A 21,201-nucleotide genomic window follows, 5' to 3' on the forward strand; every position below is an offset into this window, starting at 1 on the left:
GGGCAGGTACACATGGGAGAAATGGGACATTCAGTAATGATAACAATGAACAATAAAACAAGCATTCTCAAACCTGTTTCACATGCCTGGAACCTCGCAGGCACCATTTTATCTAACCCTCTCCCCAATGCAATAAGTAAGTACCATCATTCCCATTTTATAGCTGGACAAATTGGGGAAATGAGCAAGTGGTGAAAATGGGTTAAGACTAAGCAATCAGACTCCAGCATCCAGTGTCCTCTGGCCTCAGGAATGAAGATGATGCAATCTCTCAGTGGGTGCTCCCTGCTGTCTTCCTGTTTGCTATACTGATCCTTTTAAAACTCATGTTGAAATTTAACTGCCATTGTAAGAAGTGAGGCCTTAAAGAGTTGAGTAGGCTGTAAGGACTCCATCCTTGTGGGTGGGAATCATATTAATGGCTTCTTACCTTTATACCTCTTCTATTTTCTAATGTAGCAAGAAGGTCCTCACCTGATGCTAGCACATTGATATTGGACTTCTTTTTTACCTCTAGAACTGTGAGCCAAGAAATTTCTGTTCCTTATATACTGTTCAGTCTATAGTATTCTATGATAGCACTCAAAGGGGGTAACTAAACAAACAAGCAAGAGAGCTAAGACAGACATTATCGGGAAGATGGAAGCAAAGATATGTTCGCTTCTCTGCCCTCTTTTCAGTAAAAGGACAAGGGGTTGGAATGACAGTGCTCATTTAAATACAGGTACCTTTCAGAGCATACCAACACATGCATTACACACTGAAAGAAGAATTATCAAGGTGATAGAGGGCAAACATGAGTTACAGGTATGCATCAGTAGAGGGCACTTCTCAGTGGAGTGCAAGGTGTCTCCCAGAAGAACTATGGCATCTGTCCACATGAATGTTAAAATACTCTCCTTCTTGGCAAAGCTTTAAGATAATACTATGATTTCTTTTCAATACAAGGATCTTCCACTCTTGCAGCAATGTGAGACATTGAGGACTGAAAATGAGAGGACTGGCTGACAACCTGAAGATGCTTAACTACAAATACTAGGCTCAGCGAAGAGCAAAGCTGGAATAGAACATGGATGACAGGAGCTTGGGTGACAGTGGGTGATCCTGTCTACTGTCAATCCACAGCACAACAGGCAGTCATGATTCTACACAATGAGGAAGGAGAATAAGGAACCTTTGGAAAACAAGAGTGAGTTCTTGGGAACGAAAATACAGCAGCCTAAAGTCAATAGCAAGGGTAAAGTCAAGAGTATTTCCTAAAAGCAAAAAGGAAATCCCCCAAGATTAAAAGACCAATGAGGAATAGGCATGATGGTACAGATCAGCTACTTTAGAGGCAGAATTAGGAGGACTGTGGTCCAAGGCGGGCCTGGGAAAAATTGCAAGACCCTATCTAAAAAGTGAACTAAAGAAAAATCAAGACTGAGAATGTGTAGTTCAAGTGATAGAGCACTTGCCTAGCATACAAAAGTTCAAACCCCGGTACTGAAAGAGAGAAGAGAGTAAGAAAAAGAGAAAGAGAGAGAGAAAAAAGGAGGAAGAGGAGGAAGAGAAGAAAGAGAAGGAAGAAGACAAAGAGGAGGAGGAGAGGGGCTGGGGGGGAGAAGGAGGAGGAAGAGGAGGGAAACAAAAAAAATCAGAAATGCCTCTGAACTGAAGGAGTCCATGAATTTCCAGGATAATGGATGAAAGTAAAATCACAAAAGGCATCACAAAATTTCAGAGTGTCAGGGACAAAGATGGTGATCTAACAAGATTTTAGGGGAAAAAAACAACAGAGATGAAAAGCAGAATGGCATTGAACTTCTCAACGGCAACTGAGGAGCTATAAAACATACTCTAGAATAATTCTTTTCTAAATTCTAATGAAAGTGAGAATTCAGAATTTGAGAACAATCTAAACTATGAATTGGTTGTAAGAGTTAATGAAAGGCACTTGCTGACTGCCAGGTCCTGGTCTTCCTCAATGCACCTTCAAGGATGTGCAGAGGAACAGAGGATGTGACTGGCCAACCTGAGGGATAAACCAAAAAGGAGGAAACCATGGGATCCAAGAAGTAAGACCAAAAAAAAGAGGAAATTTCAAAAGGATGGTAAGAATGGCAGCTGCATAATTGCCTAAAGCAGGAGGACAGAGGACTGCAAAGTGATATCTTGAAGGGAAAAGGAGGAAGATAAACATCAGGATGCTCATTGAGTTGGAGCATATGGGAAGATCTTTCATTCCTTTAGAGTTTTCTCAAGATAAGATTGAGCCATGTACCAAATTGTATCAACCCCCTTCCAATTCTTTCCCTCAGCACCTCAGAATATAACTTTATTTAGAGATGGAGTTATAAAGAGTTGATTGGGTTTATATACAACTCTTAGGGTAGGCTGTAATCCAGTGTGACTTCTTTAAGAATAGGAAATTCAGACCCACAGCGAGACACCAGGAAAGGTGAGCTTGTGAGAAGAGCATAACTCAGCAAGGAGGTAAAGATCTGCAGCCCAGGAGAGCTTTGTTGTGATGGTATCCATAGTAGACTAACAGACAATGATGGGTAGGGAGAAAATGACATAAACTTAAAGGTGACTTCTAACTCTACAAAGAAACAAAACTGTTGTAGTAAAATGACATGTAAATATCGTACAGCAGGTGACTCAGCAGTGAATAATTTTTGAGTCTGAAGAATGTAAAGACTGAATACTGTTCTAATTATACTGAAGACTGGAAAGAGGTATATATATACGTATATATGTATATACGTATATATATGTGTGTGCACATGTGTATGTTAAATAAGCTAAATCCTTTTTCGTATAAGAGGATATCAATAGATAATGTCTAATGCTGAAAGATCAACAAATGGAGAAGCATATTATTAACTAGTGCTAAGGAGGAATTTCAGAGGAATGAGATAAAGTAATTAAAGTTGTTACCTCTGAATAATGAGAATGGGATTGAGAAAAGGCAAGGGAAAGAAACTATTTTATTTTATTATGTTGGTATGGGGCTTGAACTCAGGGACTGGTGCTGTCCCTGAGCTCTTTTGCTCAAGGCTAGTGCTCTACCACTTTGAGCCATAGCTCTACTTCCAGTTTTTTGAGTGGTTAATTGGAGATAAGAGTCTCATAGGGACTTCTCTGCTTGAGCTGACTGTGAACCACCATCCTTAGATCACAGCCTCCTAAGTAGCTAGTTATAAGCATGGTGCCTAGATCTTTACTTTTTATTTTTATTTCTTTTTGCCAGTCCTGGGGCTTGAACTCAGGACCTGAGCACTGTCCCTGGCTTCTTTTTGCTCAAGGCTAGACCACTTGAACCACAGTGACATTTCTGGCTTTTTCTGTTTATGTGGTGCTAAGGGATCGAACCCAGGGCTTCATGCAAGCTAGGCAAGCACTCTACCACTGAGCCACATCCCCAGCCCCCGGCTCTTTATTTTTATCTTTACCTGAACTACTGCTTATTTATGTCCTTGACTAATGCTTAAGTCACTCAAAGGACTTCTGGTGGGATAGAAAGATGAAATGCACCCAGGAAAAGATTTGAAGAGTCCTGAACAGAGAAGGGGAGGTTGGCCCAGGGTTCCTTGCTAAGAAGATTACTGTGAAAGAGCAGTGAGCCACCACTTAAAGGATAGATGTTGACACATAGAGATGAGCTAGGGACATTCCCCTCCTGGGCTGTCAGCCCACTGTCTCCCCGTACTCCAAGTCAAAACTCTAGCCCACCATGGTCTATGGCACATATCGCATGCCACAAATCATAGGGGGCAGATTCCACTGGTCCTCAGCATCTCAGAAAATAAAGCTCCTCCACCCACATCGGCCCTGCACACTGCCTCCTCTTCTTCTGGGCTCTTCTTTTGGTGTTAGGTTTTGTGTCTCCCTAGTGGAACATATAGCCTATGAGGGCAAGGTTTGCTCTATTTGATTCAGCTGCTTCCACAAAAGCCAGAGCAGAACTGGCCCAGAGAAAGCTTACTAGTACTTTACCAGATACATGAACCAATAAATGAATACGGAACTATGGTGCCAGAAGCACTTAGAAATCCCCGTTATCAACCCGCAATAGCCCTGGCTCTCCACATCTGGAGACAAGACCCTGTGACCCCATGATTGCTCCTTCCCCCACAGGGAAATAATGCTGAGGGTCCCACTCAGCCTCCTCCATACATTTCTGGATCTCGACGACCTCACTGGGGTACAGCTCCACCTCCAAACGCCCATCAGCCTGGTTCTTGTCCAGCCAGCGGTTGGCAGGAAAGGTGTACTGCTTGCCTTGGCGAGGCACTCGGACCTGAACACTGCCCAGGAACCAACCTGCATGCATGCCCGTGCTATCATGCCCGATCACCAGCCGGTTGATCTGGAAGGAAACCCAGATGTGTTCATCTGACTTTCATTGCTGTAACAAAAATACCTGACACAAACAACTTATGAAGTGGAAAGGATTTATTTTAGCTCAGTTTCAGAGCTTTCAAATCTATCATGGTAGGAAGGGTGTGGTCAAGCAGAATTGTTGGATTTATGATAGAGGTAGAGGGTATTCAGGGCAAGATATAGCCCCAAGCACCTAGTGACCTAGCTCCTCCAAGTAGGCCCATTTCTACTTTTCACCACTTCCCATAATGTCATCCTATTAGGAATCCATCAGGACTGATTCAGACAGAACCCTCAGGATGTAGTTACTTTCTAAAAGTTCATGAGCTAGATAACCAAGCCTGCAGTGTATGAGTCTGTGGAAGGTATTTTCACATTCAGACCATCACTTCCAGTGTATTCAAGGGTCCAGAAGCTTCCAAGCCTCTTCTCCATCTTCCCTGCCACCAGCCACAAACAGCTCCCCTCACCCAGGGCCTCCAGTTCCCCATAACAGGGAGGCTTTAGAAGAGAGACCAAGCCACAGGCCTGCCATGGCTGCCTGGCTGACCTCTCACGCGGTGGGTCCTCTCCTGCCAGGGCCCTCTAACCCCTCCTCCTTTCCTCCTGGGCCAACTAGACAAGCAAGTGCAGAGCAGGTGTGGTGTGAGCTTTCAAAGCTCCATTGTGTACTTAAAAATGCTGAACAAGAAATCAGATACTCCCACGTCTGCCACCACCCTCCAACAGCTACGTTATTGATTTGGTTTTGTTTTAAACAACACAATATTGTATATGTTTGGAGTTGTTGTTGTTGTAGAGCTTGAACTCACAGCCTGGGTGCTGTCCCTAAACTCTTTTGTTCAAGGCTAGTGCTCTACCACTTTGAACCACAACACCACTTCTAGTTTTTTAGTAGTTAATTGGCAATAACAGTCTCACAGATTTTCCTGCCTGGGCTGGCTTTGAACCACAATTCTCAGACCTCAGCCTCCTGAGTAGCTAGGATTGAAGGCATGAACCACCAATGCCCAGCTTATGTTTGTGAATTTCTTCTTTGACATTCCCATTCTGTAGGTGAAAAAATATGCAAGCAACTGCTCAGGGCTCTGTGTTCTATGACCAGAAGCTCCTTGGCTATGATCAGAGCATACTGGTATCACAAATATATCCAATGTTAATAAGATTTGCATTAAGCAAAGTCAACTAGACCCAGAGAAACATAGGTTGCACGGGTTCTAGGGTAGAATGTGCCTATAAATCTACAAGTAAGCACATTGGGTATGTTTAACTGAAGTGTAATAAACTCTATGGAGAGTGAAAATAGTGTAATTATTTAAAAAGGCTAAGTCAAAGCACAACAAAACATGTGCCAGGAAATGGATACTCTCGAGAGGGTAGAGTGGGGCCAAGGTAGAAGAATGAAGGAGGGAAATAGGGGAAATGCAGGCAAGAATTCATTGGATATACACAGAATTGAGAAATACTGAGAAAATTTGAGAAATGGGCTGAAGGGGGGGGGTGATGATGTTGAAGTGATGACACAGATCAAGATTCATTATATGCATAAACCACTTTGAAAATGGCAAAAAAAATCAATATATAACCTAAAATTAAGATAAGTAGGGGAAGGGGTAGGTTGAAAGAGGTGAGAATGTTGAAAGAGGTGACATTGATCAAGATACACTGTATTCATAAACTGCTTTGGTGAATGGCAACTCCTTTGTACATCTAATTAAAGATAATAAAAATATTTTTAACAAAAGCATTGCATTAATATCCCCTTCTGTGTTGTGAAGGAGGAAATGGATGTAGGTCAATTTAGCTTGCACATGGCAAGTAAGTGGAAATGTTGGACCCCAGACCTGCAAGTTGTCATGGGACTCAGCCCCAAGCTATTGGCCATAGTGTGTAGGGGGTTTCAACAGCACATGGAATACTCTGAGGCCCCATCACCCCCACTCCTCTCCTCTCAGACATCCTCTCACTGATCTGGTGGATGCTATCAGTAAAAAGAACAGCATTTTCACTGCAATTATTGACTCAGCTTAAAATATAAATACATTTTGATCAAGGAAAAGCTTGATTAAAGTTCATTATCTTCAAGGCATAAGTGAGAGACACAAGATTGTTCCCCAGAGTTTATGCTGATGGGAGGAGGGAGGACCTGCATGCCTGAGATAGGGTGGGGCCCACAGACAAGGAAGAGGTTTGTTACAACCATGCTTTCCACCAAGGGACTCCCTGAGAGTGTAATACACATCACAGCATTTTTGGAGATGCCTCCAGGGCTCCTGTCTAGGGTTTGGACCTGTGTCTAAAAGAGATCAAGAAATAGTCTCTAGAATTGATGCCCCTGTGGGCAAATTGATCACGAAAATTTGGCATACATATATACAATGGAATTCTACTCATCCATCCGAAAGAATGGCATTGTGCCATTTGTAAGGAAATGGAAAGACTTGGAAAAAATAATATTAAGCGAAGTAAGCCAGCCCCAGAGAAACATAGGTTGTATGGTTTCCCTAATTTGTGGTAGCTAGAAAGTGCTTATAAATCTACAAGTAAACACACTGGATGGTGAAAAAAAAAATACACTAGAGGCTGGGAATGTGGCCTAGTGGTTGAGTGCTTGCCTCGCATACAGGAAGCCCTGGGTTCGATTCCTCAGCACCACATGGAAAAAGGCAGAGGTGGCGCTATGGGCTCAAATGGTAGAGAGCTAGCCTTGAGCAAAAGGGAAGCCAGAGGCAGTGCTCAGGCCCTGAGTCCAAGCCTCAGGACTGGGAAAAAAAATACACCAGGATATGATAAATTATACAGGTGTCTAGGCATTCACATACAGTGAGATCAAAGAAGGATTTTCTTAGGAGAGGAACACAAAGGCATGATACTTATGAATATCTGAGTATATAAAACAATATTTATCAAAAGGAACTCCAGAAAATGGAAATGAGGTTTTTTTTTCTTTGTTGCTATTTTTGTTTTCCTTTCCTTTTATCTTGTTTGTTCATTTATCTGTTTGGGGAAGGGAAGGGAGGGTACAGAAATGGAGGGACAAAGGGTGAACAAACACAGCAGGAGTACTCAGCAGTACTTACTAGACACTATGTTGAAAATGAACTATACAACTTCTAGGGGAGAATGGGAGAGAAAGACTGGAAGAGAGTGAGGGAAGGTGTGATGTTGTTCAAAGAGAAGTATGCTCTTTATCTGACTTATATAACTGTAACTCCTCTGTACATAACCTTTATAATAAGAATAAAATGCATAAATACAAAAACAATAAAACCTATACAACAAAATCAATTTTTTTTAAAGTATCAACTTGACCAAACCCTACTCAGTCTCCTGAGATCTTTCTTTACTAAGCATCTACCTTGGCCTGCAAAGATTTGAACAAAATGCTAACAATTCCCAATAGCTCAAGGCCGCATCCCTAATATCTGAAACCTCCTTACCTGAGAAAACTCAAGGCTGTCAGAATGTATACCTGGGAAAAGAGGCTCTGGAAAGAGAGATGTTGAACTCTGATGGACACCAATGAGCAAACACTGGTGCGTTTTGCATGGTCCAATCTCCCCCTTACTGCTTCTTGTGATTTTTTTTTTCACTTCCTGGGCTCTATTGGGCCCTTGTTCACCCACCTCCTATTTCCTTGTTCTCCCTCTAAGACCTTTGTGAACCTCTATTTAAATGAAAGGCGAGCTTCATTAGTGCTGGCTTTTTTTTTTTTTTAATGTTGCAGGTATTACTGATGAATCTGCCTTGCCACTTTAATGGTTAGCTTTGTTCATCTTTATGAAGTAAGCAGAGTATTTACAGCCAGGCCTCCTGGAACCTTGAGAGATAGAGACTTTTAGGTCCCATCCCCTAGCACTCCATCTCTTAGTAGTAGTCCAAAAATATAATTCAGATACCTACTCAAGTATGGAAGTGTAAATATTTTCAGCTTCCCCCCCCCCCATTCTTCTTAATCTCTCTTTCTTCCCTGCACCTAATATTCTTTTCTCTAGTGTCCATGACCCAAGAACTTTCTTGGCCATTTAGGAAAAGGTATTAGGGTTAAAGTTATTAAAAATACACATTCTATCCCCAGAGAGGCTGTAGAAGCTCAGACACTGTTCTCATATCTTAAGCTGTTCTGGCTAGCAACTAGAAACAACATATCCCAGTAACAACCAAAATGGTGTTTCCTTCCAAATGAGCTCACCCCTGTGTACATAAGCATGTGTGTGTGCATGGGTGTGTAGACACATATGTGGATGCCTATGGTCTTGGGGCACTTACAGTTCCAATGTTCAGGGTTTCAAGAGTGAACTCATCCACCCGGCCACGTTCGAAATAGTCTTTGAGGTTATTGTCAGAGACAAGAAGCACTTGCTTGATAGTGTCCGATTTTTCCCCATAGAGCTTGATGTAGACCTTAGAATCTGTGCTGGCCCCGGAGACGTCTCCAGTCTTCACGCTGATGTGATAGCGGAAGTCTAAATAGTGCCAGGCAGAGGAAGAAAGCAGCAGGTTAGAGTAGGTTTGGTGACAGAAAGCAGGGTGTCTGTAGCAGGATGGGGGCCTGCAGACTGAAAGGGCAGAAGCTAGGAGTCAGAATCTGGATTCTGTAACTTTCTGTGACTCTCCCTTCAATTCAGTGGAGTTCCTTCATGTACAAAGTAGAGTTCTAATAGGTGCCCTGCTGGCTCTGTAAGGAGTGAACAGACTGGTGACAGAAAAAACAAATAATAAGCCACTTTCAGAGATCAGCTATAGTATTCCCCACTGATAACTGAAGAAAAATTGAGGCTAAGAGAGGTCACTCTTTCTAGATAGTGTTTTAGCATATTGTATACATGGTATTATTGTAAGCATTCTAATTGCAGCTCTATTAATAAGGAATATGAAGTTTGAAAGGTCATATTTTGGTGCCAGTTAAGGAGCCAGGGGCTAAGAGTCACACCCCAATACCTACAGTCCCAGCTCTGTGAGAAGCCAAGATAGGAGGATTATGGTCAGTTGCAGGTCTGGGGGGAAAAAATCTTAAGACTATTTGAAAAACAATAACTAAGCCAAAGAGTGGGAGGGTTTGGCTCAAGTGGTAGAGTGCTTGTCTACTTAGCACAATGGATAGAGTTCAGACCCCAGCACCATATAAACAATGACGTCAATACACTAATATAGATTTAAAGGCCTCCTGTTCTTAATGGGATACCACATGCATGGCACTACATTTTATCATCCATGTGCAATGATAAAAACACCCATGGAAGAGGAGGATCCAGTGAAAACATGAACCAGCATTCAAAGTACTACAGGCTGATTATCAGAAGTGTGTCTTAGGCAAAGAGAAAGAATCAAGACAGATAAGCGATGTCAATTTGGAGGCCTACCATTTACTGTAGCCTTAGGGTCTTCCCACTGTGAAGAAGGGTCTAGACAAAGTGAGCAAACACACCATGCCAGCCTGGGCCAGATCAACTCCCCCAGGCTCATCCAAGGGCACTTGAAGAGAGGCTTTGTCTTTGCTGCTAAAAGATGCAGCCAGAACAACTCTCCCATGCAGCAATTTCCATCTAAACCCTTTTCAAAGTTTCTGACTAGGTAAGCAGTGGGGTGGGAACCTTGTGTACTAGGTGGGGCAGGAGCCTACAGAGGGAGAAGAAAAGGAACATCCTTGGAGCTAGTCCCAGCTCCATCTTAACCACAGGTTTGGGTGTTTAGTGGTGTGTGAGAGTGCTTTCCTTGCCATAGGTGTATCCCTGCATCTCCTGAGGTTCTTCTGCCTAGTTCTTCAGTTCTGTGATTCCAAGCCTAGACACTGGACACTCCAGTTCTGAGGAAAGGTTCCCTATAAATGTTTAGCTCCTCTAGATCTCAGTTTCCCTATCAGATGAAAAACGTTAGTTCAAACTGAGATGGAAGTGGTAAATGTGAGGTGCTAGTTTTGATGGGATTCTGTAGATACGTTTCTTTTGAATTTTGTCTTAGGCTCCTCATCAAACCACAGCATATAAAGAAATATCACTAGTAAGGAAAACTATGAGCCCTCCCAGACAGTACTCAGAAATTTTCAAAATCTGGCTGTGAATGTGGCTTAGTGGTAAAGTGCTTGCCTATCATGCATAAAGCCCTGGGTTCTATTCCGCAGTACCACATAAACAGAAAAAGCCAGAAGTAGCACTGTGGCTTAAATGGTAGAGTGCTAGTTTTGAGCAAAAGAAGGTCAAGGACAGACCTTGAGTTCCAGCCCCAGGACTGGCAAAAAGAAGTGTTTGTTTTTTTTCAAAATTCTCATTTTACAGTCTACCCACATAAGGAATGGAGGTACCCCTGTGCTTGGGCACCATTACATGATGTTATTGTTTGTGTTACTTGTTATTTGTTGATCCACATGCCTTCAGGGAGTTACAGTCATGAAGTCATGACCATATAGGTCTGTGTACACAAGCTGAGACACACAAGAAGTTTACCCCTCCCTCAGGTCTCTCATCTCAACCTCCTCCATGCTGATTCCATGAAATGAAATGAAGAGCATGTGTTTGCTCACACCGATAATCCCATGTATCTGAGGGCAAGCACCTGTCGTACCGAGGGCACAGCCACTACCTACTCATCAGGATGACTCACTCTTAAGTGTGGCACTGCTATCACTGGGCAGCAACTCTCGGACCAGCTGCCCATCATCCTTATCCTTGTCCAGCCACCTGTGGACAAACAGAGTATATTAGCTCTTTAAGTGGTGCAGGCAGATGTTCCAACCATCACATCATTCATAGTCACTAGGGAGGCCCAGAGGTTTGACTCAACAATGGGAGCATCCTAACTTAGACTAGGTAAGGAGGACTTCATGAGCAGGTAATTGCTGGCTAAGACTGGAAGGATGGCAAGGAGCTGACTTAGGAGAAGGAAGAGCATCGCAGATGGAATAACACAACCTGGGCTGGAAGGGTAGAAGTAGATGGGAAGACCTCTGTGGATGGAATACAGCAAGTGAGAGACACAGTGCTGGCAGATAAGGCCGGAGGGGAAAAGGCAACAGGATGTTAAGCCATCACAGTAAAACACCACCATTATTAAAGTAAAAAACAAAAAAACAGCCAGGCACCGGTGGCTCACACCTGTAATCCTAGCTACTCAGGAGGCTGAGAGCTGAAGATTGCGGTTCAAAGCCAGCCTGGGTGGGAAACTCCGTGAGACTCTTATCTCCAATAAATTACTCAGGAATGCCTGAAGTGGCATTGTGGCTCAAATGGTAGGGTGCTTGCCTTAAGCAAAAGAAGCTCAGGGACAGTGTAGGCCCAGAGTTGAAGCCCCAGGACTGGCAAAGAAAAAAAGAAAAACCTCGCCATCTCTTTTTGGAGCCAATCATGTTCATGGCTCTATGCTAGGGCTCCAGGTAGAAAAAGACAGAGAGGGAAGGAACTTCCAGAAACCCAGTGAGACGCCTATATACTGATAGGGAAGATGGGACAGGCTGAATGCAGCACTAAGCACCAAGATGAAAATGGAGTTGGACCACCGGAAGTGCTATGGGTATTTAGAAAACAGATAAGAACTCATACTAAGAGGGCTTAAATATGTCCTCAAAGATGGATGAGATTTGCCTTCAAGAAAAGCTAGATCTGTGCTCAAGCAGGGCTGGGGTTTGATAGCTGTAACTCTGTGAGCTGTGTCCCCATCTTCCTGCTGGTCAATCCTCAGAGATAAAGACATGGGATCATTTACCTGAGAAACACCTTTCCTATTGAATTTAAAAGACCTTCATGCAAGCATAGGGTATCTGTGCCCGGCACTCAGGCTGGTTTTGATCTAGCATCACTGGCAGCAGAATAGATAGTCTCAGTGTTTTCCTAGAGTGTCGTAGAAATCAAGACATTTGTTCTTTATCAAAGCATCTGCCTACCTTAAATGTTAGTGCTTGTCTACAGTTTATCCCATCACACTTCAGAGAGGGTGTGACTCTCAGGCCACTGAGCCTGTAAAGGAAGCAGAGGCACTGCTTCCTCTCTCCCCTCCTGAAAGGGAGCTCAGGACTCTCAGATACTACCCTTTCCTAGGGCCAGCAAAGCAACACTGGCTTTCCTACACCTTCTCCCTCCTCAGTCACAGTCTCACATTCCTACGGGAATGTGTTGTTGGTTGTATTAAGCAACAAATAAACTGATTCCTCCTGTGGCTTTGGGGCTGTGAATCCCAAACACTGAGATACAAGGACAACATGGTAGAAATCTGATCATGAATGAGAAGAAATTTCAGAACAGGAAACTGCTAGCCAGAATCCCTTAAACTGACCCACTGGGACCTTCCCCTGTCTGTCCTACTGAGGTCACCTGACAACTCCCACGGTGAAGGAGACTGAAGGAAGGAGTACTTAAATGTCACCAGGCCATGCACTTTCGGCGGGGGTAGGGGGTGGCACGGGGAGAGATAGAGGCTAGCAGGCTCTCAGTCCTTGGAAAACCCCATCTACTCTCTCTTCTTTCCTCCACTCACCCATCCCCAGCTCCTCACCAGGGGTAAAGGAAACCATGACGTGTTCTTTTGTCTCCACCCTAAATACTTTCAGGATAATAATAGATATTTCCCCCAAAAAAGTCATTTCCTTTCAGCTTCAAATACTCCAGCCTAGTTTCAAAGTGAGATATTGCTAAATGGATAAGTCAGTCTGCTGGTGGCTTAGTAACTCTTTCACACACACACACACACACACACACACACACACACACACACACACCACCTGCCATAGTCCAAACTTGTCCTGCTTTGTGCTCCTCTTCAGGGGAGTTGAAGTACTGTAACACCTTAGGTGAAGAAAGAAGCTGTGTGCAGGCTCAGGCCTCAAGCTGATCCTACAGCGTGCACCTCCTAGGTGTAGCTGCAGGTGAGTGTGAAAGGCCACCTAGATCCTAGATGGCACGGAAGCCCTGCCCCTGCTCCTTGTTCTCTAGTGTCTCCATCAGTGGCTTTGACATCAATCCGGTTATGTAGGTTATATAGGAAAGCTAATTTGTCACTGTTTTTGCGTTGTACCTTTTGTCTTGAATATATAAGTTTATCTGTTTGGAGGAGGGTTAGGAGAAGCACAGAAATGGTGGGACAAAGGGTGAACGAATGCAGTGATGATACTCACTAGACACTATGTTGAAAATGAACTATACAAGTTATGGGAAAGAGGAGTCAGGAAGGAAAAACTGGGAGAAAATGAGGCAAGAGGTGGCACTGTTCAGAAAGAAATGTACATGACTTATGTAACTGTAACCCTTCTGTCCATCAACAATATTTTTTAAAAAGAGTAAAGAAACTTTACTTCATTTCTAATTTGGGGAAAGAAAGTGAAAACTAAATTATATACCTTGAAAATACATTAACAAGGAAGATCTGTGGTTATTCCAATGAAATGACACCTTTGCTTTATAAGTTTCAGTTAGCATGTAATCCTCTGAGGTAACCTTTACTTAAATTCTGAAATGGTTGGATTTTATCATGAGAAAATACTGATGTGATGGTTATGAGGCAAGCAGATAAAACAGAGCCCCTGTTGCCATAGCCACCAGGCCACCAATCCGTCTCTGCTCTAGTCCCACTCCAAGACCCTTCCTAATTCCCCACTTCATGATCATTACAAGTACGGATAAATGGCCCTGAGCCAAAGGGACATCACATCCCTATCAGAAGACTGCTTGCTCAGCAAAATAAAAAATCCTCACAGCTCATGCCTGTAATCCTAGCTACTCGGGAGGCTGAGATCTGAGGACTGCGTTAGAAACCAGCCAGGGCAGGTAAGTCTGTGAGACTCTTATGTTTACCCAATTGACCACTCAAAAGCCAGAAGTGGAGGTGTGGCTCAAGTGGTAGAGCACTAGCCTTGAGCAACAAAGCTTAGGGACAGTGCCCACCCAGGCCCTGAGTTGAAGCCCCAGGACCAGCACACACACACACATACATACACACACACACACATGCACACGCACATACAAACCTACCCTCTTTACGAAACATACACAGTATTGCCCTTGGTTGCCCTTCCATGAATTTCCAAGAGAAACCATAAAGTAAGGCCTCATGTTTAGGAACTGAATATCATTAGTATCATTTTAGCAGAATGCATTGTGGGAATGGGCATGCGCAGTTGGAAAACTGTTATGTAACCACAATCTGCCACTTCAAACTGCCAATCACAGAGCACTTCTTCTGTGAGAGGGATCCGCTTCCCTTCCCTCCATTCCTATCAGCCTTAAATTGTCACAGACACCAACCCTCAAGGCCATGGCGCTCTCTTACTCAGACCTGCTCCCATGCTGTGAGATGTATTCTCACTTTACTCATCCTTCACTTCGGCTTCAGTACACCCAGGCTTCTCTCATTAGTCCTGTGCATTTTGCTCTATTCTTTGTTTGAGACACCAAGAACCTGGGATAATGCCTAACAAAGACTACCCATCAGTAACAGGTACTAGTTTCAAACAGAGCCAACTAGAAGTGCACTTGAACACCCAGTGCAGGTGGGATGCACATGTGAAGCACGGGCCTAGGTTGCCACTGGCAAGGTCACCTCTTTCTTGCACCAACTCCAGCCTCAAACCACTATTTTTTCCTCACTGGCTAAGCACAGGGCTGGTTCTTCCTCAAATTCAGGGACCACAACTCAAGCTGGAAAAAGTGAACACAGTCAAGAGTCGCATACCTGAGACATGGAAACTCCACATTGTCGCTCTCCGGCTGTCCTTCCTCTCTCACCAGCACCCGGTCCAAATACCAGCCGCTGCTTGAGCTTTTACCATCATGCCTGACCCTCACCCGCCTCACCTTCCGCACGGTAACCGACTCGATGGTGAACTCATCGGCCTTCGGGGAGGGAAAAACAGCAAGATAGCTGGAGGGTGACTATTGTGAGACCCAAACACCAAGGGAAGACACATACCCCAAAGTCATCAAAGTAGGGATGAGGCTGGGCTACTGCTCTTTCACAGGTACAATAGAGACTGTGCTCCCCACTCCCCATTCTTCCTGCCAGAACCTCATTAAAATCAAGTCCCCAAAAATTTGTGCCTGTAGGTTTTAGTTAAGCAAGTGGCCTTCCGTGCATGTGTGTGTGTGTGTGTGTGTGTGTGTGTGTGTGTCACTGTTGGTGGCCTTGTTGGTGGCACTTCTAGTTGTCTCCATTTGAAAATAGTACCTGTCATTGAATTATAGTCTCCATTAGATGTTATTCCAGGCTTCGTTTTTTTTCTTACTGCTGGGACTTGAACCCTTGACCTTGCACATGCTAGGCAAACATTCAGTAATGGAAGATATTCCCTTAGCTCTTTTGTTTTTCTTTTATTTTTGAGACAGAATCTTGCACGACCTTCTTGGACTGGCCTCAAATTAAAGATCTTCCTATATCTACCTCCTGAGTAGCTGGGGTTACAGGTGTGTGTCACAATTCCCAGACCTGGAATCTCCTTTTAAATGGTAGCTTCCCTGAAAGTATTGATATATGAAGAAGTTATCAGCCACTAGGTACAAGGAATTTACTCCCTGGCTAATCTGCTCTAGCTTTTTGCTATGGAGAACCAATGGTCCCCTTCTAAAAGAAGAAAATTGTTTGAGAGGATTATCTTACTAACTTTAAAGTTTTGCCCACCACTGAGACAGCAAATACATGGTAAGGGCTAGAGAATTTCAAGTCTACATGAATGCAGTTGAGAGCCTCCAGGGACAAGAAAAAAGAGAGAGACTAGTGTAGGAGAAAGATGTCCAAAGACATAGAAAGAAAATAGTAGGAAAGCATAAAGAAAAAGGTGGCTGGGAAGGAAGTATGAAAGGTATCCCCTCTCCTCAAATGTACCTGAGCCAACCCACAGCTTCCTGTTCAGAGAGTCTTTGCTTATGATCCAAATTAAAAAGCCACTTTGGATTGACCTAGACAGAAGTCTCACCTTACATTCCAAAGCTCATATTCCACTTCACCAAGGAAGGGGTAGCGAAAGGAAACAGAGCAAAGACATCTGCAAATCCCTTTCACCTTCGAGCCTCATTGTATTACTGTATTGCTGCAGTGACTCTTTACTGAATACCTACTTACACCACAAGTCACATATGATCTGAGTGGCAGTACATCAACTCTCCCTAATCATCACAGCAGCATCCTTTCCCTCACTGTAGGCATGAGGAAGCTAATCCCCCCTACCCCAGTAAAGCCACGCAGTGGGTTATTGAAAGGAAAACCGAATATACTTACGGCTAGTCTAGCAGCAGAACCAGTTCTCCCATATCCATATTTAATATCTTTCTTATTTTCTCTTTCAAAAAAGAATACATTGCCCCAGTAGTCATGCCCAGTAGGAAATGCAAAGCTCCCTTGGCTCTTGAACACCTGCTCAGCTTTTATCCAGCCTGACTCCTCTAGTGCACAGCTAAGATGCCTGGCACCCCTCCCCTTCTTCCCACCCCGAGGTAAGAAAGGTGCATGCTGTTCCTCTCTCCCCTCTTCCTAAAGCCTGGGAAAGGGAGACCATGACTCCTCTGGGATGTCTCTTAAGCTCCTCTTGTATAGTTCGGAGATTCATGTAGGTATCTCACATGTTAGCGAGTCATGGTGGGCCAAAAGCTCACAAACAAAATAGAGCAGACATTGCTATGCCCCACTAATGTCTCTTGCAGGATTGTCCCATCTGCCATTCCTCTCACCCAGAGAGGTGATCTGTGCTATATGAGAGCCCCTGCATCAGCCATCAGCCCCAAACAAAAGAGCAGAGAAGGCAGGGGAGAGGGAGAGGTGGCACACTGCCACCACTTACATTGCCTTTCTCAAACAGGTTGGTGTTGTTCCTGCAGTTGTAGAGCAGCCGCTCGCCCGTGTCCCCTACATCACCGTAAAGGCAGAGATAGACGTTGGCATCGGTCCCTGCACCTTCAAGCTCCCCTGTGCATACGGTCACACGGTACCGGGCCACTGGCAGGTGGGATGAAGAGAGGGACACAGTTGGCTGACAGCATCTCTTCCCATCTCTAAGCCTTATGTTCTCCTCTCTCCCAGCTCTGCTGGGCCTGACTTTGCCTCTTGCCACAACTATCCAAATCCCTTGGTCTAAACAGACCTCATGTTCCCAATCATGGCCAATTGTCAGAATCCCATGGAAGTCTTTCGTATGAATTTAGATTCCTTTTAGGAACAGGAGGGCAGTAACTGTGATAGATGGAGTGAAATTGATTGGAATACAGTGTAATCATGTGTGGAGTTGTAATAGTAAAATCCCTCTCTCTATAAATAATATCAGCCTATAAAATTCAGCATCTATACCCTACTTTAGGCTCCCCAACTGTAAATTTTCAAAGATAAGACTCATAAAACTGAAATGCTCATGAGCTCCCTTAGGGGAGATTTTCTCTCACCCTAGTCAGGAAAACAAACAACCCCAAGGGCTGGTAAGGATGTTGAAAAAGAGGCACACTCAGACACTTTTGATGGAAATGTAACCTAATATAACCATTGTGGAAGTCAATAAGGAGGACCCTCAAAATTGAAAAAAAAGGGCTGGGAATATGGCCTAGTGGCAAGCGTGCTTGCCTCCTATACATGAAGGCCTGGGTTTGATTCCTCAGCACCACATATATAGAAAAGGCTAGAAGTGGCACTGTGGCTCAAGTTGGCAAAGTGCTAGCCTTGAGCAAAAAGAAGCCAGGGACAGTGCTCAGGCCCTGAGTTCAAGCCCCAGGACTGGCAAAAGAAAGTGAAAAAAAGACCCTACCTGTGACTCCACCATACCACGATTAGGCATATTTCTAAAGGAGAATAAGTCAACATGCAAGAAAGATACCTGCATGTCTATGTTGGTTGCAGTACTGTTCACAATAGCCCAGTATCCAAGGTGCCCAACAACAGATGGATGGATGGATAAAGAAAATATTATATGTGTATATATATATATACATACTATGGAGTATTACATAGCCATAAAGAAAAATTAAATTATATCATTTGCAGGAAAAATGAATGCATGGGAGAACCATCAGGCTGAGCAAGACAAGCTCAAAAATATTACATTTTCACTCATATGTAGAAGCTAGACCTAAAGGACATACATATTCATAGACATATACATATGTGTACATTTACATATCTCTATATAGACAAACAGAACATGAGTCTAACTAAGGAGGAGATAGGGAAAAGAATATTAGGGGGTGAAGAATTTTCAAATACATTTTAAAAGGATGAATATTATCTAAGTTGTTTGCAACTCTGAAAATTGCACAAGGAAATCTACTGACATTATTTTGAGAATGGGGAAGGAGAGAAGGAAAAATAAGATGGGATGAGGCTGATTGGAGCACACTATAAATGTGTGGAAATATAGCAATGAAATCCTTCCTCTAATGAAAGCTAACTAATGTAAGCCTATAAATGGACTTAACATTTCAATCAAAAGGGAGGGTCTGATGGTCATGGGATGGGTCTGCCTGTACCAGTTACTCAGACACCAAAATCGATGAAGCTATACATCTACAAGAGCAAACTTAAGATGTATTATTCATACAGTGAAGAGTCCTTGTGAAAGCTCAACAGGCCTCCAAGAAAGTCCAACAATGGTTGAGGCAGCAGGAAGATGGGTAATGGGTAGGTGGCGAGATTGAATGAAGGCTCCTTGCTGGGAAAGGACTTAGGTGATTTGAAAGTCTAGCAGTGCCAAAGGATGGAGGATCCAGGCTTTCCTAGCAGCTTTCTCAGATATGAGGCAGAAAGGGAGAGAGGACTGATGTGGTTTGAAAGCTGTCAGTATCCAAATAATTAAAAAGAAATTCAACTTTTTATTAGACAGAGATGGTATTGTTTAATGGGGTGAATTATCTGACAAATGAATTATATCTGAAGAATGTTGTTTTTTTTAATGGACTCTATTCATTAGTAGTCCATCAAAAATGAATAAAGTATATCAGGAATGAGACAAATCACTGAGAAGTTTAATTCCATGCAAAAATTATTTCTTCAGTATGACAGTTGGAGATACAGTGACATTTAACCAAAAAAAAAAAGACTATTTAGTGTGTGAATGGCCAAAAGTACCTGTTAGAATAAACCACGGAGCCCTCCTTGAGCAGAGCTAGCACAAGCCAGCCCTTAAACCATGAGTTGAAGTTGAGGAAAAAGTCTCCTGCTCCCTAACACTGTCACCTTGCTGGGAGGCAATTAAACCATCCCTTCCTTCTGTAATTAACTCTTTTTGAAAGTTCAATAGTACAGGTGCTACACCTTCAGCCTTTGCAGAAGTTGGTTCTGTGTGCCACTCTCAATGATATGGGGGTGGAGACAGGAAGAAGAATGGATAGCAATGACCAATGTACAAACTCAAGAGTAGAAAGGAGGCACAAAAGGGGAGTCAAATACACTTCACTGTAAGTTGTGATGAAAGTCAGCCCTATTTTATCGCTGTAGCTGTTGGGCAATTCCCAGAAGTCAAATGATGACTGTATTCAGAAATGCCTGGCAATGCTAAGGTCCACTCAGTTAGAGGCCCTCACAGATCTTTTTCCTGCTTAGTTGCCCCTGGAGCCTCACAGCCATTAAGGCCCCAAGTGCTGACCAGAAGTCCATGAACAATTAAAAATCATTATATTGTTAGACATCAGCAGTGAAAGACTTTAAACAGATGGGTAAGTGCCAGAACCTCTTGGGCTTTAATTTCAAAATTACAGCTCAGTCTGATTAACGATAGGAATATGTTTGACACTCAAGTCCAATGGACTCCTGCCCACTCATCAGTGATGTGTAATCACAGTGGAAAACACAGATCTCATTTGTTTTACTATGTCCTGTAGCTCTTGAGGGAAAGGCAAGGTACACAATAAAATATGAGCTCATATGTGTTTTGTCCATGTCTCCTGGTCTCTGTTAATCAGTACGATCACTCCCCAAAACCTTGGGCGTTCAGACATTGCATTAATTGCTTATTTAGCAGACCGTTCTTTTGTAGGAGAAATGGGACACACAACTTCAAGCTCAGAGAATTGATTTTTAATTGGTATTTACTTATTGTTCCCGATTCCAAGACTCAGTACTTAAAGGATTTCTAGGAAACCATGCCATTATTTATTAGGCACCAGTGCCAAATGGATGGGGGGTGTCGTGGGGGACAGGGAAATGTTGCCATTAGCTTGGTTTAGTGTTATAACTCAGGATGGAAAAGAATATCTGAGTGAGGACACAGGTGTGTTCTGAGAACAAGAGAATTTGTGTGTGAGGGGGGCAGAAAGAACAGTTGGGAGAAAGCAATTGGAGTTACAGGAGCTCAAATAACTTTCAGGAACCTCCCAGAAGGCAAAAACTGCTCTTATAGTTGGAACTATATTCAGCCCTTCTAGTTATGCTAATTGCTAGAATTTTTTGTCATTGAAATGGTTCTTCAATTGAATCACAGAGAACAAAGACTAAAACCAAACAGCAGCCATGACTGCCTCCCACATTCTGCATATTGTACATTATTCTTCCTAGGGGCTCTCCTTCCTGTCAATACCCCTAGTAGAGGACCTGGCTCAGTTGTCACTTCATCTGCAAAAATCTTCCTGCCTGGGCAGGAAGGTTACCTCAGCTGTGTCCTTAGAGTTCACTGATCAAGCCAAGCCTGACTGGTTCCATCTTCAAAACATTTCTTGAATTTCCTGTTCCCTCTCTAGTCTACTCAACTCCTGTCCAATTTCAAGGCCTCTTTTTATCTCCTCTAGATGACAGCTTATAGTTTTATACCTCAGATCTGCCTTGTGCATACCCATGAATGGGATGGCAGTGACAGACTAGCAGAAATATGTGGAGCAGTAAAGGTTTCAAGGGCAAGGTGAAGTAGATCAAGGTCAAGAGAGGTTGCAGGCAGAGGCTTGAATC

The 21,201-nt window shown here is 43.4% G+C and overlaps 1 protein-coding gene across 3 annotated transcripts in view; it reads right to left on the bottom strand.

The window, feature by feature from the left end:
• Positions 1-21,201, bottom strand: part of Loxhd1 (lipoxygenase homology PLAT domains 1) — a 134,286-nt gene that overhangs the window by 61,747 nt on the left and 51,338 nt on the right. For all 3 annotated transcript variants that reach the window (XM_048363360.1, XM_048363359.1, XM_048363358.1), the window contains exons 13-17: positions 17,123-17,277; positions 15,025-15,185; positions 10,969-11,045; positions 8,638-8,834; positions 4,162-4,354 (exon numbers count right to left, since the gene is read on the bottom strand). In XM_048363360.1, coding sequence (XP_048219317.1) covers positions 4,162-4,354; positions 8,638-8,834; positions 10,969-11,045; positions 15,025-15,185; positions 17,123-17,277 — 783 coding nt within the window. The remainder of the gene's footprint in view (positions 1-4,161; positions 4,355-8,637; positions 8,835-10,968; positions 11,046-15,024; positions 15,186-17,122; positions 17,278-21,201) is intronic.

The sequence above is a fragment of the Perognathus longimembris genome, chromosome 15 (assembly GCF_023159225.1).
Source record: "Perognathus longimembris pacificus isolate PPM17 chromosome 15, ASM2315922v1, whole genome shotgun sequence".
Lineage (NCBI taxonomy): Eukaryota > Metazoa > Chordata > Mammalia > Rodentia > Heteromyidae > Perognathus > Perognathus longimembris.